Below are 15,300 nucleotides of genomic sequence, written 5' to 3' on the forward strand. Positions count from 1 at the left end.
AAAAAATCTTTAGTCAGGCTAAACCATGAAGATGGCCACTTGCAAGCAAGATTCCTTTCATGGGAATTTTCAAAAACACAAGCCTYCCCAGATATGGCATAAGAATCTACATGATGAAAAGTCAGGGAAGAGATTTCTCTAGGGCACACAGGCTTTTATTGTGGAGCCTTGAAAACATAAGATTGGGTCTGAAGTTCTTGGGAAACAGCCCTTCCTCCTTACTTCCTTCTACAGGCATGCCTGGGTTCATTTTTAATTCTGTTTCTCACTGTCATTTATTATCAGATACTGAAGGATGCATGGAAGTAGCTCTAAATTTAAGAGGAAGCAATTTAAAGCTAATGATAAAGGAAGTCATAGGATACTGCAGGAAGAAGGGAGAAAACAGGACAGCAAAACTTCAAAGCTGAAAGGACCATAGAATATCAGAGAGTGGATGGATTGAGAGAAAAAAAGTCAGTAGGCAATGATGAGAAAAGGAAGACAAAGCTGAGGACTGCATTCAGGGCCCAAGGGCTACAGCCTGCTGCTGTTCTGCTACAGCACAGTTCAGCAAATGCTGGTTTTCATCTTGCCCTGCTCCCACAGGGAGTCTGGCCTTCGGCGGCTGTTTCAGTCCTACTTGGGAAAACAATTTTACAAGAACACCTCTTGAAACAATTTCACAGACTAACTCTCACGATGAGGATTGCTCTGTACAGCTCTTTTCACTTTTGCCTTCTTAGCTCATCCTACCACCATTTTTGTACTTGCCAAAAGAATAYTTTAACATTAGTTTTCATCACATATATTTATTGTCTAGAGGTSATTGCTCTAAACCTCATTCACCAAGGCACCATGATTAAAAAGTGTGTCAGGGGAGGTGGTTAAAAAATGTTTCAGCAACAATACCCTTCTCTATATACATAAGTAAATCATCTCAGATTTTAACACACTACAGAGAGTACCTGCCTTGGACTTGAATTAAAAAGCCATTTAAACTATGTGTAGTGACTCAGCACAGTTCTGATTACTTCTAATTGCCACAATTAGAATCTAGTTTCCCTCCAACTGGAACTAGAAATTCAGGTTTTCAGGAATGACACTTAATCTTTGGCATCTACAATGAATTTGCTTCATACGAAAAGAACTGAGTTATGTATGTTGCTCAGAACCCTGTTGTTGAATAACTTATCACAAACTAAAATGAAGCCTATGTTGTGTGCATTGTGTGTGGGACTTGGAGCTTCTGAGTTTTTTCACATGGACAGGTGGTAGAATAGGTTTGTTTTCTTTCAACAGAGAAAAACATAGAACATGTGAATAGTTGTGTATAAAATAGTTGTGTAAAAAAAAGGCTAATTTCTACACTATGTAAGAGGCAGAGATCTATCAAAGCAACAGAGCAGCACAAGTTTGTTTTTAAAAGCCTGTCTGTATGTTTGGAAGTGACTCTCTGTAGCAACACGCTCTAAGTTTTGCTTTATTTTCCATACTTCGAGATCAACACTGTGATTTTTCTCTGAATAACCATAACAGTGTGAAATACAGTTTTGGAAAATAACAGATCCCATTTTGCTCTTGGCTTTTGGATAACGTTTTCCTAGTGTTCTTGTCAGCAGATATAGCTGACTGTTTGGTGTTTTTCCAGAAACACTAAATTTATGTTAGACTTGACAGAGTTTTATTGGTGAGATGGCAGAATATAAGAGGAGATATGAGAAGAGGCATAGAAACAAAAATGGAAAGAGAATTAAGTTACACTTCTCCATGTATWTTCAAAACAAAAATTATAGTTTAATTTGTGAAAGTACTCAATTTGAATAATTTTAAAATGTAAAGGGGGKTTTTTATTTCTGTTTTAAAATGGATGTTCCAAAAAAATATAACACATTTTTTCTTTTAGTTTTGTTCAGGAGTGATTGTGTTATCTGARCACAAAACCGAGCAATACTCTTCACTTCATTTCAGTGCTTATTTTGATTTCATACCAAGCTAAAATGAAGGACTCTTGAGAAACCTCTCTGCTTCTTTCCTCCAGGAGGAAGGAGATATTTTTCCTTTCTCTTGTCCAATACTTGATAATGAATGTGCACACTATAACGCAAGTTACATTCATCCATGTAAAAGGAGATCTTTAGCTAAAAAGAGGCAATTTAAACCTATGTTTATAATGCATTATAGTCACTATCTTGCTGGAATTTACAATGTGCACAGATGCTCAAATACAGTAATATGGAAAACAGAGCACTTAGAAAAACACAGATCATATTTTGGACTGAATGCCAATGAGCTACCACCAAAATTAGGCAGAACTTTTGCTATTATTTCTCTGTAGCAAAATGGGAAATTGCAGGTTTTTGCCAGAAAAAAAAAAAAAAAAGTCTTTATAATCCTAGACTGAAGAGGCAGATTCATCACACTCACATTGTGCAGTGACYTGAAAAATAGATGGTTTCTACTTTATCACACACTGACAACTCAACTGTAACACTGAATAGTACCTTACTTCACACAATCCCAATAGATGCATAGCAAAAGTAAAATGTTCACCTAAACTTTCAGACTGACCTTGTATGTGAGACCCAAAAAGAGTCCCAGGTTCCACGAGCAAATCACTGGGGCCCAGCTGAAGAAACTGCAGGAGCCTAATTTCTCATGCGAAGAGGGCAACAGAAAAGTCCAAAAGCACTCTGAGCCCCTAAAGTTTGTTTTGATCCAAGAAATATCTTTGKTTTGTGTTACACAATTGTTTTTGTGAGAAATAATAAGCTATGCTCTAAAGGGCCTGTCACAGCTTCACAGGATTTTACAGCAAAATAACTGTGTGGGATGGTTTAGATAAGAGGAAATTCTACAGTGAGTAAGTTGGTTTAAACCCACCACAATGGCAGGCATTTCCTTTTCCAGTCTAAAACAAATTTACTGTCTTGTAAACACCAAGATTACTGGTGCATTAGTTTTAAAATCTGTGACACATTGTGTGTAAACCTTTCTCGCAAGAACCTTGTGGGGCCATGACTGTACTGTCTCCTGATTCTGCTCTAAGGGATTACACATAACACTACATTCATTTTCCAGTAGTTTATAATGGCAGCTGACCATGCTGCAAACATGGAAATTTATTTGCTCTGAGTCAGCTGCAGGATGACAAACCATTGCACCTTTGGCTACTCTTGCACTCAGTAATGACTGGAAGKGGCTGTTCCTCCTGTAGGAGGAACAGGAATAATATTACATGGCCAAGTGCATGAGCTGTGTAAATTAGCATAGCTCACCCAGTTCTGGGTTCACTGCACAATAAGAACAAAAGATAATAAACCAGTAACTAAATCACCATCTGATAGGGTAAATTTGYGGAAGCATCCATAAATTAATCTCATTTTCTGAGTTCTCGCTTTGCTATTGTATAATTAATTTTAATATTTGTTTTCTTTCTCCACAATATTAGTCTTCTACATGCTGTATTATTTAATCTGCCCTGAAATCCTTCTCCATGAGGAAACAAGCGGTAGGTGAAAGTTATAGCATATCACTTTTTGTGATGTTTTAGTTACACAAGTCTCATTTAACAATCATCAAAGTTTGTTCTTTGTTGAAGTTTTGCACCTGGATGAGGGTTCCATTGTATTTAAAGCCTGCTCAGAATCAAGAGCTTGTATTTRGAGTCAGTGAAAGGCTACCACTCTCTTTAACACCCATTGCTTTGGGATTTGGGGTGTGAAATACAACCWTATAATCACCTCTTTTAAAAAAMCCCAAACTTTAAATGTGTTCCTGAGGCTCTATTTCTGCTACAAAGTGTGTTCCAAATAGCATTGTAGAATCTTGTATCAATGCTAGTAGTACCTGTACACATTTATACTGATACACTGACATAATATACGGTAAAAGCAGCAATAACTCTGCTGTTCATAACCGAGGAACAAAGTGGAAATCTTGAGGTAGCCTTAATGTTAACATGGTASAGAGAACACAAATAACATGAATTGATTTAACAATATGGGAAACTCAAATAGACAAGAAAATTTTCAATCATACRTTCACTTAAACCATTACAGCCTCCAAAAGCACTCAATTGATTTTCTTGRGAAAATCATTCCAGCGAAATTATTTTCTTTCCTCACAGAGAAACTCACCTCAGTACAGAAATAATACAGAAACCCTGAGCAGCAAGAAGCCTCCTTGCCTKTCCAAAACACTGGTGGCAGAGCAGRTATYTTCATCTATTATGTGTAAAGCTCTCTTTTGGACATTCACTTGACCCCACACTTACTTAGACTATTGCCAGCAGTCTGGTRGACTTGTGTCCTCTGTCAGGTCAACTTTCAGTGGAGGACAACCAGGACACTGTCCCCAGAGGGACYCAGGAAGGAACTGTTCAGTCTGGCATCCTCAAGTGGCAAAGGACAGAATGGTTGTTTCACAGGGGGACAAATTTCTTAGACAAAGGGTCTCACAGCTTTCAGACTAATCTTTTCAGGRTCACACCCTTCAGATGGGAAGGATGACAAACTAAAGATACCTTTGCTTCCAGAAGTAAAGTTGGGGACATCAAACTCCACATCAGTGTATGCATTATAAGTCCAAGACCTTCACACAGGATTTCTTTGGCAAGAGATCAGAACACCTTGTCAGAAAGGTATGTCAGCATCACAGGAAGTTTCTGGGTGATTTTTCAAGCATTTYAGCTCTGCAGTAAGAACAAGATCTCACTTTCTCTTTTCCTTCCTTGCAGGTATTCAGAAAACTAATAATCATCTTGTTACTCTAATCAAGTTGTTAYTCTGGAATAATACCCTGAGCCCCCAGGTTTACATTCTTATCAGTTGTATAATCTAAGTTTGCCTGTCTTTTCCTGATAGCTCAACATCTAGTGTGACTGAGCGAGTTTATTTCTGGTTATTATCTTTGTTAACATTACTTGTCACTTTTGGCGTCTGTGTTTGTCTCCCTCCCTTTCCTTGTTGGCCTTTAGATAATCCTGAAAAGGAAATGTTCCCACACTCCATATACCCTTCTCTGTCACTGYAACAGAGCAGCTCATCCTCATCATCACCACCCTCCTCATGTGCCCCTCATGTGTGTCTGCATGCTCTTGTGTGTGGCTCCTTTCACTGCACAGCCTTAGAAGAACAAAGACTCTTTCCACATCCCCTTACAGAGACGTCCACTAACTGAAAAGATCAGTAATTTCAAAATGAAAATTGATTTTAGCAATTTCTCAGTATTTCTGAAATTCATGATACATAATCATTCCTACATGTGTGTCTTAGATTTCTTTTTTTTCTCTTCTTTTGCAGTGAGGTTTGAAAAGCTGAACTGCAGAATTGTTTGTGACATAAATACAGAAAAAAAATATTAATAATTAAACTAGAAATATACCAAATTTAGTGAGGGRAAGCTAAGAGAAAATTCTTATCAACATTACTGCAGATAAATTTATAATGCAAAATGGTATAGAGTACTCTGCACAGAAGTAGTGAAATGTCAATTAGTGCAACCCTTTATGGAGCCAGCACTTATCACTTAAATCACTGCTTGTTTTTTCCAATTTTCATTGATTAAGATTAGTGTACCAGCATGGAAATAAATGTATGCATTTCTATGTGGTTTAAATGATAAAGAAAAGAAATACTTTATCATGATCAATATTTTGTTTGATCTTCTGAAAAGCTATTTCCAGATGATTTCTAGGCTTGTCTGGAAAACTGAAAACTGCAAAGTTGCAAATTTCCATTCTAATTTCTTATAGCACTTATGGTTTTCCATACACAGTTATGAGGTGAAAACCTGAATCTCACCATGTAAGAAAATTCTGATGAAGGATAAACTTCTTAYGTAAAGAAGTTTAATCTSTTATTTTTAAAGTTCTAACACAARAAAGRCCTTCAAATATATCTCATATAGTAYTGTSTAAAAATAATTGAGCATTGACTTTTCCTCTTACACAGAGTAGTAAATATGTAATAATATTTTGTCCTATTTTTAAAATATCACYTAATGAATCATACTCTTTCTCTGCTATGCATACCTTGCTTACATAGCTTGAAAAGGAATAAAACTTCACTACAGAAAAACATGTGAATCTGATGAATCATATTTACTARCCTGTTTTAAAATTAAAGTGCAGGTAAATTTTGTGTCATCTAARCTACACAGCTGGAAGGCTGCTCGGTATCATAATGCTTGCAATGTCAGCTGTAGCCTCATGTTAGAAYATAGTGTCTGTAGGATAATAACAGGACATATCCTGGGTTTAGCACTGCATCTCTGGTAGGGAGCAAAATTAATTGATGGRTGAATCTGTGATGGTGAAGCCATTGGTGCCTGCAGCCTGGGTTGACTTGGGGCATTAGTGCAGATGGGGCAGATCTGTAAAGGACAGGTCCCTGAATGTCACAGGGACCCATCTATCATTTCTTTTTGTGCCTATTTATTTTCAGGGTCTTTTTTTTTTGTGTCACTCATGACTAAGCAATCAACACTCTGGAAGAAAAAAGCCAAACACTTGTTTAGAAATATAAAACTTTCTGCAGAGCTGASAGGGCTTTGTGTGGGGTTGTTTTTTGTCCTAATAGCTTTTTGTCCTAATAGACCTAAATTGACTGGTCTTTGCCCAGCAACAGAAATAAAGAATTGTGCAGTGTCAACACCTTTGGTTTTGCTAAACAGACTTGACAATAGGTSCAAAATTAGATATGGCAGTGACGTACCCTTGATATTGCTTATACAACAGTTCCAGCCTTCGGTGAAGTACAAAGGTAAGAGACCAAAGAAAGTAGATGGGCTTGTGCACTTTTCACAAAATCCTTTCTGAAAGTAATGGGGCTAGAGGGAGCCATTGGTTTGACCTTGTAGGGTATCTCTTTATGTTTTTATATCTTAATCTCTTCAGTACAGACAGAATCTTGCACAAAGGAAGTCTTCTATGACCAACAGTGCTTTTCACATTTTACAAAATAATTCTTCCCAGAGGTAGCTGACCTAGTTTGTTTAAAATGAGCCCAGCTTTAGGACTTCTTAGCCTGGTTGAACTGTTGGTTACTATTTCTCAGTTCTAAACCTGCTCAGAGATCCCTCAGCTCTGCATGGCTCTGGGTGGAGAGCCATCAAAGACAACTATTGAGGAAACATTGCACAATACCTGGAGAATGTTTYTGCCAACAACATTACTCAAACCCAACTAATCTATGCAGGCATGCACAATGCTTATTCACACTGAGTCTGGAAAAAACCCACCAAACAGGACTATTGGGTTGTTATGACCAGTATGTGGTCTTTCTTTTTCTTTTTTTTTTTTTTCTTCTCTTTAAAAGGCATTGTAAAGGCTGCCTGGGTTACACCAAGCCACAGGGAAAGCCAACTGACTATGTTTGCAGGATGTGTTTTAAGGATATTGTTTCTGGTGTTCATATGATTCATTGCCCAATCTTTCATAACAGGGTAATGAGAACTAGTAGCTAATGATTATAATATATAATGTCCACAATMATTTCAAATAAAGACAAGGTAGGACAACACTTTGTAATTGCTCAGAATTTCAACAGACAAAATTGCAAATATTTAGAAAACCACATAACCAGAAAATAGGTGACCTTAATTAGACAAGTTTTCATGAACTTCTCATCTACAGGGCCATAATTCYTTCCAATTTTCTGAACAGAGACACATTGTCTGGACATGGATATGCACATGAATATATAAATAGTACAGGCAAATGAAAAAAATKGACATTTCACAATTTGGTAAACCATTTCCTTTTGTGTTCAGTATAGTCTTTGAATATTTAAGAAGTGAGCAGAAATTAAGTCAAAGTTTGATATGTGCTTGAAAGCTGCACTGGAATAAGTAACCCTAATTGAAGAAGTTATTAAATTCCTGGTCCTTTTACAGTATTCTGTTGTTTAAATTGAAGAAAGGCACTCTGAGGTCAAAAAACATCAAAAGCATGATCTAGCTTTGCAATACACACCTCATATCACAGGGCTGCATTGCATGWTCTTAAAAATATCAGTCTTATAAACTTTATGTTGTATGTGTGTACATATGTATGCACACACAAAAGATTCCATACATAAARTACATCAATTGAAAGAAAAGATGGAATTTCACATACAGCCTTTTTAATGTTTCACAGTAAAGACATATTTTGGTGATAGAGACCTTTTCTACCAAAAAAAAAAAATATATATGACTTTTGTGCTTAACATAACAGGTTCCAACAATGTGCAAACAATGTACCAGTACTTTGTGTCGTGTTAGCAATGAACAATTTTTACAACCCTCAGTACAAGGGTTAGTGGTGATTCTGGTGGTGTCCTCAGGAGTTTGTACTGTGACAGAAAGGGGACCTGTGAGAGCAAGAGACAGGGAGCACGCAGAAACTGCAGTGGATTACATCCAGTTTTTTGAGGTAGTCAGTAGAATCTAAGGTTTCACTTTTTAAAAAGCCTCTAGACATTTGGACTGTAAATATCACTTTGAAAAATGACCCACATGAACCAATTAAACCTCATAASCCTCACTCTGCAGAAAGTATAAAACAAGTCAGCCCATGGAAAGCTTTATTTTCCACATGTAGTAACTGAGATCCAGTCAATGTATAAAATAGTGAAAGCTGAGTCAGGTAACAGAAGGTGAAGGAATTATAGAGATTGACAAAAAATAACCTACAAGTCACTTCTGCTTTCAAAAGGTTGTTTAAAAAGCTCACTGTGGAATTGACTGGTGAGATTTCATTGATTAGATCTGGGGCTCCGTTTCCACCAGCTGGGAAATACCTACATAAGATATAAGAGATAAGAAACGTTTTCGAAACTGACAAAAGTTAAAAGTAATTGCTGTGATCTTCTTTGACCTAATCTACTAGGAATTAGTATGGATTTGCTTCCCTCAGCACAGCAGTCTTGTGTCAATAATGCTGGCATGAACATATGGAATGAATGATAGCCAATGGCACCGTGGTCTGTATCAGGAATAGTGTGAACAGCAGGACCAGAGCAGTGATTGTCCCTCTGTTCTTGGCACTGGGGCACTGGTGAGTCCTGTGTTCAGTGCCAGGATCCTTGGCACTGAGATGCCTCCCAACAAGAAAGGCACTGAGGTGCTGGAGGCTGTCCAGAGAAGGGCAATGGAGCTGGTGAAGGGTCTGGAGCACAAAGGAGGAGGAGCTGGGGTTGTTCAGTCTGGAGGAAAAAGGGCTCAGAGGGGATCTCATTGCTCTCTATAACTACCTGGAAGGAGGATGCAGTGAGGTGGGGGTCGGTTTCTTCCAGACAACAACTGAGAGGAAGAGAAGTTGTGCCAAGGAAGGGGATTGGCTATTAAAAAAAAAATTTCTTCATGAAAAGGGTTGTCAAACACTGCAACAACCTTCCTGGGGAACTGGTAGAATCATTATGCCTGGAAGTGTTCAAAAGGCATGTGCATGTGGCACTTGCGGACATAGTTTAGTGATGAACACAGTGGTTGGACTCGAGTATCTGAGAGGTCTTTTTCAACCTCAGTGATTCTATGATTTTATGGTTGTAAATTGACTGTCAATAAACAGCCAAGAGGTCCATCAGGATGGMAGGCAAGAGCGCCCTCTCAGCACACTCCCCTAGCAAACAAAGAATTCATGTCACTCCAGCAGTGAGGTGTTTTCTTTTATTTTTGCTCCATTAAAAYTGACTGTACAGCTGGGCTATATTTTTCATCCACAACAATTTGCACTATGTCATTTTCTTGTTTAGTTTAAACARCAGGCAATAATAAAACAAGGGCAGGTGAATGTGTTACTATGGTTCCTGTTTGTAGTGCAGAATAACAGGCACAGAGAAGGCRCACAGAGACAGGAAGGTCACACTCTTTGCCAAGGAAATCTGTCTTTTAACTCAGATTTTGGTATTTGCCAACTTGTTCTTTCTGATAATCCTTTGTTGGATATGTAAATTAAAATATGTGATTCTATCTCCAATAGCATTATTTGTTTTCCTTTCTCTAAGTGTTATGTGTCTAAACACAGAAAGAAGACCATTCCAAATTCATGGGATGCAGCAGATAAAACCTCATTCAAACTACCTTAGAAATGAAAAATCTATCTGGCTTGTGGTTTTGACTGCTACCTGTGACACAAATAGAARAAAAGCACGAAATGCTGTTACAGTTGCTAATTTATCATTAACATAGTCTGTGTCCGCTTTTGGCCAGATGTTATTTAAAATAATGTTTTCATGGTACCAGATTTTCTTCCTCATGAAAAGAACATTTGCTATGTGACTATGGTTTGCCAGATGAACTCTTCTACTCTCCAACTGCTTTGTCCCACCTACTCCAGATGAGGCCAGGAAAACACACCTGTATCCAGAGACATTAGACTCAATTCCTTCACAATCTCTCCACCTGATTGTTTTTGGTATAAGAAGTACTGCAGGTGCTAGAAGAGCTCARCAATGAGAAGATGCTTTACTGGTAAATATAAAAATTAAGGCTCTTGTTTCCTCAGTCTGTCCAAAACAGACTTCATGGTAGCAGGTGTGCTCTTCTTGGATGTATTTCATCTTGTGCAGCACACATTTGGACTGAAATTCTGCAGCAGACTGAGCCCAAGCCATGGATTTATCTTTTTTTTTCCCCTATTAACACAGATTGTTACTAACTTTATCCAAGTCATTCACCCAGGAAGGGATCTCTCAGGCCAAAGGAAGGAAGCAAATTAACCTTTCTTTTAAACAAGAAATTATGCACGAATAAGAAGTATTTGACTTTTGACATAAGTTAGTTCTATTATATAATGTAGATATTAAAATACTAGTAAAATATAGTATACAAAATGACCCTTTCAGTTTTAGTATATGACTTCTACCAATTACCTTTAGTCTGAGGAGAGCAACACAGTAAAGAAATCTCATTCTTTCTTAGTTCTGATAGCCAAATATACATGAAAATTCCCTTTCTTCTAAGTAGTGTTTATTTTTTTTTCCCAGACTGGAGATACTGCACATCCTTTCTGACCTTTGACCCAGTTATTGATCCACCTTATCAGCACTACTTCAGTCATATCAGACAGTCAGAGACAACCAGGAAGAAAAACTGTTATCTAAAGAAGTTTCTCACTTTCCTTCTTGCTTTACGTCATTCTGTTTCTTACCAAGGAAAAAAAAAAAAAAAAAAAAAAAAAAAAAAAAAAAAAAAAAAAAAAAAGAAAAAATACTATCTCCCTGATAAAAATTCACACACACTTCAGCAAGGAGACAGACTGGTCTGCTGCAGCACTTGCTGAGAACAAGCAATGACCCAGCACTATTCTATGCCAGAACTGACAACACAGATCCAGATGGACTATTCGATCTCTAACTGCCTCTACAATAAAGACCATGTCAATATGTTGATAAAAGAGGGCCAGACATATTTGCTTGTTAATATTCTTGAAGGTCACAGGCAAAACTGAAAAAATTAGCAAAAAAAATTTGACTGTTCTGCAAGCAGCTTTCAAGAACCTATTGGCTAAACTTACAGAGTGGCCCTGTCATCTGTCACYATAGAACATTTCATGCACCTCTATYCCTTTGTTTCACTGACTTTATGGAGTAGCCATGCATGCATATGAATGTAACCTTTTTAATAGTTTCTACACAAACAGGCTGAAATCAGCTGCCAAAGAATATGGTTGGTTTAGTTTGGTTGGTTTGGTTTTCTTCCCAAGCTTCCTAAGAGTCACACCATGAATCAAGTCTGTTTCTCAGGACACAACAGCCAGTGTTTCTTTGTCTAATAAGATGTACATGCAATCCAGAAATAAAATTCCAGTTTCTCTGCAGATGTACAGAAGCTGGTTGTTGCTACAAAACATGTATTCAGTTAGGTCAAAGAGTCARCTGCATCTGACAAATATTGCAAGCATAAAAAACACACTGCAAATATATAGTAAATGTGCATTTTGGCAGGTGAACATGAGACTGTAAGTCTTCCATTCTTTGTCTGTTCTGTGCTGGGACCATAAAGGACTGCCATACAGGATGCAAGGATGCATTAGAAACTTCCCCTATTTCCACAAATGTCTGTATCATGGCCATGACCAACTGGTCAACACCAAAGGGAAATAAAATCAAAATGAAAAGATGAGAGAAGGTAAAGTTGGGTCAGTGAATATGATTAGAGCCTTGAATTTTAATTAAAGGGATGTTGGAACAACTTTTTTTCTACTTTCAAGCTTTAGGGAAAACAAGGGTTAGTTAAACCATCATTACTCTTGTTCTTACTGTTTCTCTAGGATAAGAGGTGTGAACTACAGAGKGTGGGTGAAAGGGAATTCTTGGAGGAAATTGTAGCAAGGGATATTCCAATCTGATACAAGGCAATAAAAATCCTCRCTGTGAGGATGAATAGCTCAACTGCAAATGCTCAACAAAGAGGTCTAGCTTTATTTTGGCCATGTTTGAGTTGGGGTAACACTTCAAATGTCCTGCAGATGTCCTTTCTAACCTGTCTACTGTTATAAGTGTGTGGGCTGACAGCAGAATGATTAGTCTTGTATATACATGAAGATCACGAAAKCCAAGTGACTTAGAAAGAAATCTGAGAAAAGACAACATGTTTAGCCAGATCTTAACATGTTTAGCTGTGAAATTATAAACTCATTGTGGAGAAATTACTTCATCTGAGAGCCGGAAAAGCCCTTCATGTTTTACTCTTGAGTGTTCTAACAATCTATGGAGAAAAATATTTTGCTGTAACTTAGTCTTTATGATAAAGGGAGAAAGGTRTATGAAAAAGGTAAAAAACAATAAAATTGATTCAGTAACAAGTGAAAAACCAGAGGTTACACAACAATGCACTTTGGCAAACTTGACTTTGTATTTGAAGCTCTAGGTACAGAAAGATAAGGACCTTAGGAGTTGAGACGTTGTATAACTGAGAAAAATTACTTCCAAAGTATTAACAGCATGAAGAAATCAGATGACTTCTAATAAAACTAGCTCTTGAAAGAGAGCAAAGGCCAAGCTGAGCTGAATTAGAGCCTACCACCATTTATCTAGTGATTCAGAAAATGCTTTCCCTGMAGATTAATTTCTCCAGTTGGAAGAATTTTTTTGAACATGGCCATTGAAATTGTTGTCTGCCTGAATACAGAAATGGAAATAGTTGGTCAGACTCTGGAAATTAAGGTCTTCAGGTTAGAGATTAATCTTAGAGTTGCCCTAAAATGCCTCTAGCACAAATCCTACAGCTGATAAAAGACTGGCATAATCATATCTGAGCCAATTTTCCCAGCCCTTGGCAGTACAGTGGGCAGATCAGGTCAGAGATGAGATTTAAGTGAAAAGCTGCACCATCATCACTCTAAAGTCAGCATTAATTCTGAGACTAATAATGAATGTCATTTATGCTGTTTCTTTACAAACTGATAATTTTTGTCAAAACATACTCCTGGAACTGCAGTCAGACCAGTTTCAGCAAACATTGCCTCTGACTGCAACATAGAGAAATAACTGCGCAGCCTAGGCTGACTCAAACCTTACTCATGCTCAYTAGGGAGCTAAGTAAATGATACTGGATGATTTCTGCTCTGTTTCAGCATATCTAATAAGATTTGACACTCTTTGAAGGGGCAGAAAAACACGAGATGGATAATTAAACTCTGTGAAAATTTAATAACTTAATTTGTACTGTTACTGTATCCACTTTTGCCCTTTGCAGTACTTGCTCCAGTTAAGTTTGTCCTGACAGTAGAGATTTGCCTCCAGACAATTTGCATATAATCTAGAAGAAACCATATGAAACTTATCTGTTAGAGACTCACCCATCATTTGGAAAAAGATAAAAATGTGTAAAGGTAGCTTGCTTTAACTGATTAATTGGTAACTTTGCAGCTGGTGGAGCTGAACACYGTTCAGGACAGTTCATATATTTTTGCTTTGGGTGGCATCTGATACACACTTACTCAAATACACTTTGTAAAAATAAAAWAAATGAACCATCACAGCAGTAACCAACTTGATCTTCCCAGACGACTTTYTAAAAATCTGATGACTGTATACCAGAGAGGGAAATAATTTAAAACAAAATACAAACCCTCCACAYTCTGCCTTTTGTTAATTAATTTTCTTGCGACCACGGTGTGTTTTCCATGCACATGCCAGCACTGCCACCTCTAGGACCACCGGAGGTGGAGTGTGACAGGGTACTACCCAGCAAGAGAAAAGKCTGTGACCTCCTGTCCCAAACCCATTTAACACAACACAAAAAGTCTCATTTCACATGRTGGGGGTTACTCACGGCTCAGCTTCGATGCTCTCGTCAGGGGCTATGTAGTTGGCAGGGATGTAGCCTGTGAGCTTTCGGCCAGGACAGRCTGACCCCGCTGGCAGGAGGAGCCTGGCGTACCACCATCCCTCGTGGGATGCATTCAGAACTTCCAGCTTATCCCCAGCTTGGAAGCTCAAGTCCTCTTCAGTGCGAGCATCGTAGTCGAACAGAGCCACAAAGGTGCAAGTGTTTGCTAGATCCTGGCCAGGCAGKGGAGGTAAAGGTTTCTCTTTTATCTTACTCTCTGGGTCCTTCTGTCCTGCTTGGARATCAGGTTTTACAACAGCAAGGTTGGTGAAGACTTGGCCGACTTTGTCTTCCTGCTCACCATTTCTCCCCARGAATAAGCAGGGGATGTAAGGCTCCAAACAGGGACAGTGCTTCTGGCAAAAGTTTCCCATCCTGATTCTTCCTCTGCTTCTGCTTTTCTTTTGCTTTTCCTGATTGCAAGATCCTTAGACCAATTYTTGCACCATCTACATCTTAGCTTTTTTCAGACTTCTTCTCCCCCTCCTCCTTTGGCACGAAATGAAACAACCCTTGGCACAGCTGGAATCTTCTCTCTGGATCCCACGGAGAGCTCATTACAGATGGCTCCCGGTTTGGGAGTGAAACCTGAGCATTCAAGTGCCCGTGCACGTGTGGAGGGAATTTCTCACTTCCTCTTCAGAACAGGAAAGCAACCCAACAGCTGTGCTGGGCTGAGCTCTGAGAGCAACAGGGGACTGTGGAGCCTCTTCTGTATTAGCAAAACAATAATGTCAGAACAYGTAAATAAGGGAGGCTTTTCAATTCCTTCTGCTCAGGATGGGTGTTTTCTTATCTCAGATGTGGTCTGGTCATATGATCAGTGGGGAATGTCCGTCTTGGTAATGATTAACCAAACTGACCTGTCTGCTTCCTCAGCAGTCTGACGTGGGCAGCTTGAATGAATATTTATTTTTGTTTCCTGGTTTGTACTGGTTTCGTTTCACAGCAGGAAGGCTTTTCTTGCCTGAGACTGGCAGCCACCCTCACCTGGAGTGCACC

At 38.4% G+C, this 15,300-nt stretch overlaps 1 protein-coding gene across 1 annotated transcript in view; it reads right to left on the reverse strand.

The window, feature by feature from the left end:
- The window catches only part of FRK (fyn related Src family tyrosine kinase), a 49,822-nt gene extending 34,723 nt beyond the window's left edge, over nucleotides 1-15,099 (reverse strand). The window contains exon 1 of the mRNA XM_057390205.1: nucleotides 14,242-15,099. Within this exon, the coding sequence (XP_057246188.1) occupies nucleotides 14,242-14,672 (431 nt within the window). The 5' untranslated portion in view covers nucleotides 14,673-15,099. The remainder of the gene's footprint in view (nucleotides 1-14,241) is intronic.
- Between the last annotated feature and the right edge of the window lie 201 nt (nucleotides 15,100-15,300).

Source organism: Malurus melanocephalus, unplaced genomic scaffold (genome assembly GCF_030028575.1).
Source record: "Malurus melanocephalus ecotype Western Australia unplaced genomic scaffold, MMel_1.1 scaffold_23, whole genome shotgun sequence".
Lineage (NCBI taxonomy): Eukaryota > Metazoa > Chordata > Aves > Passeriformes > Maluridae > Malurus > Malurus melanocephalus.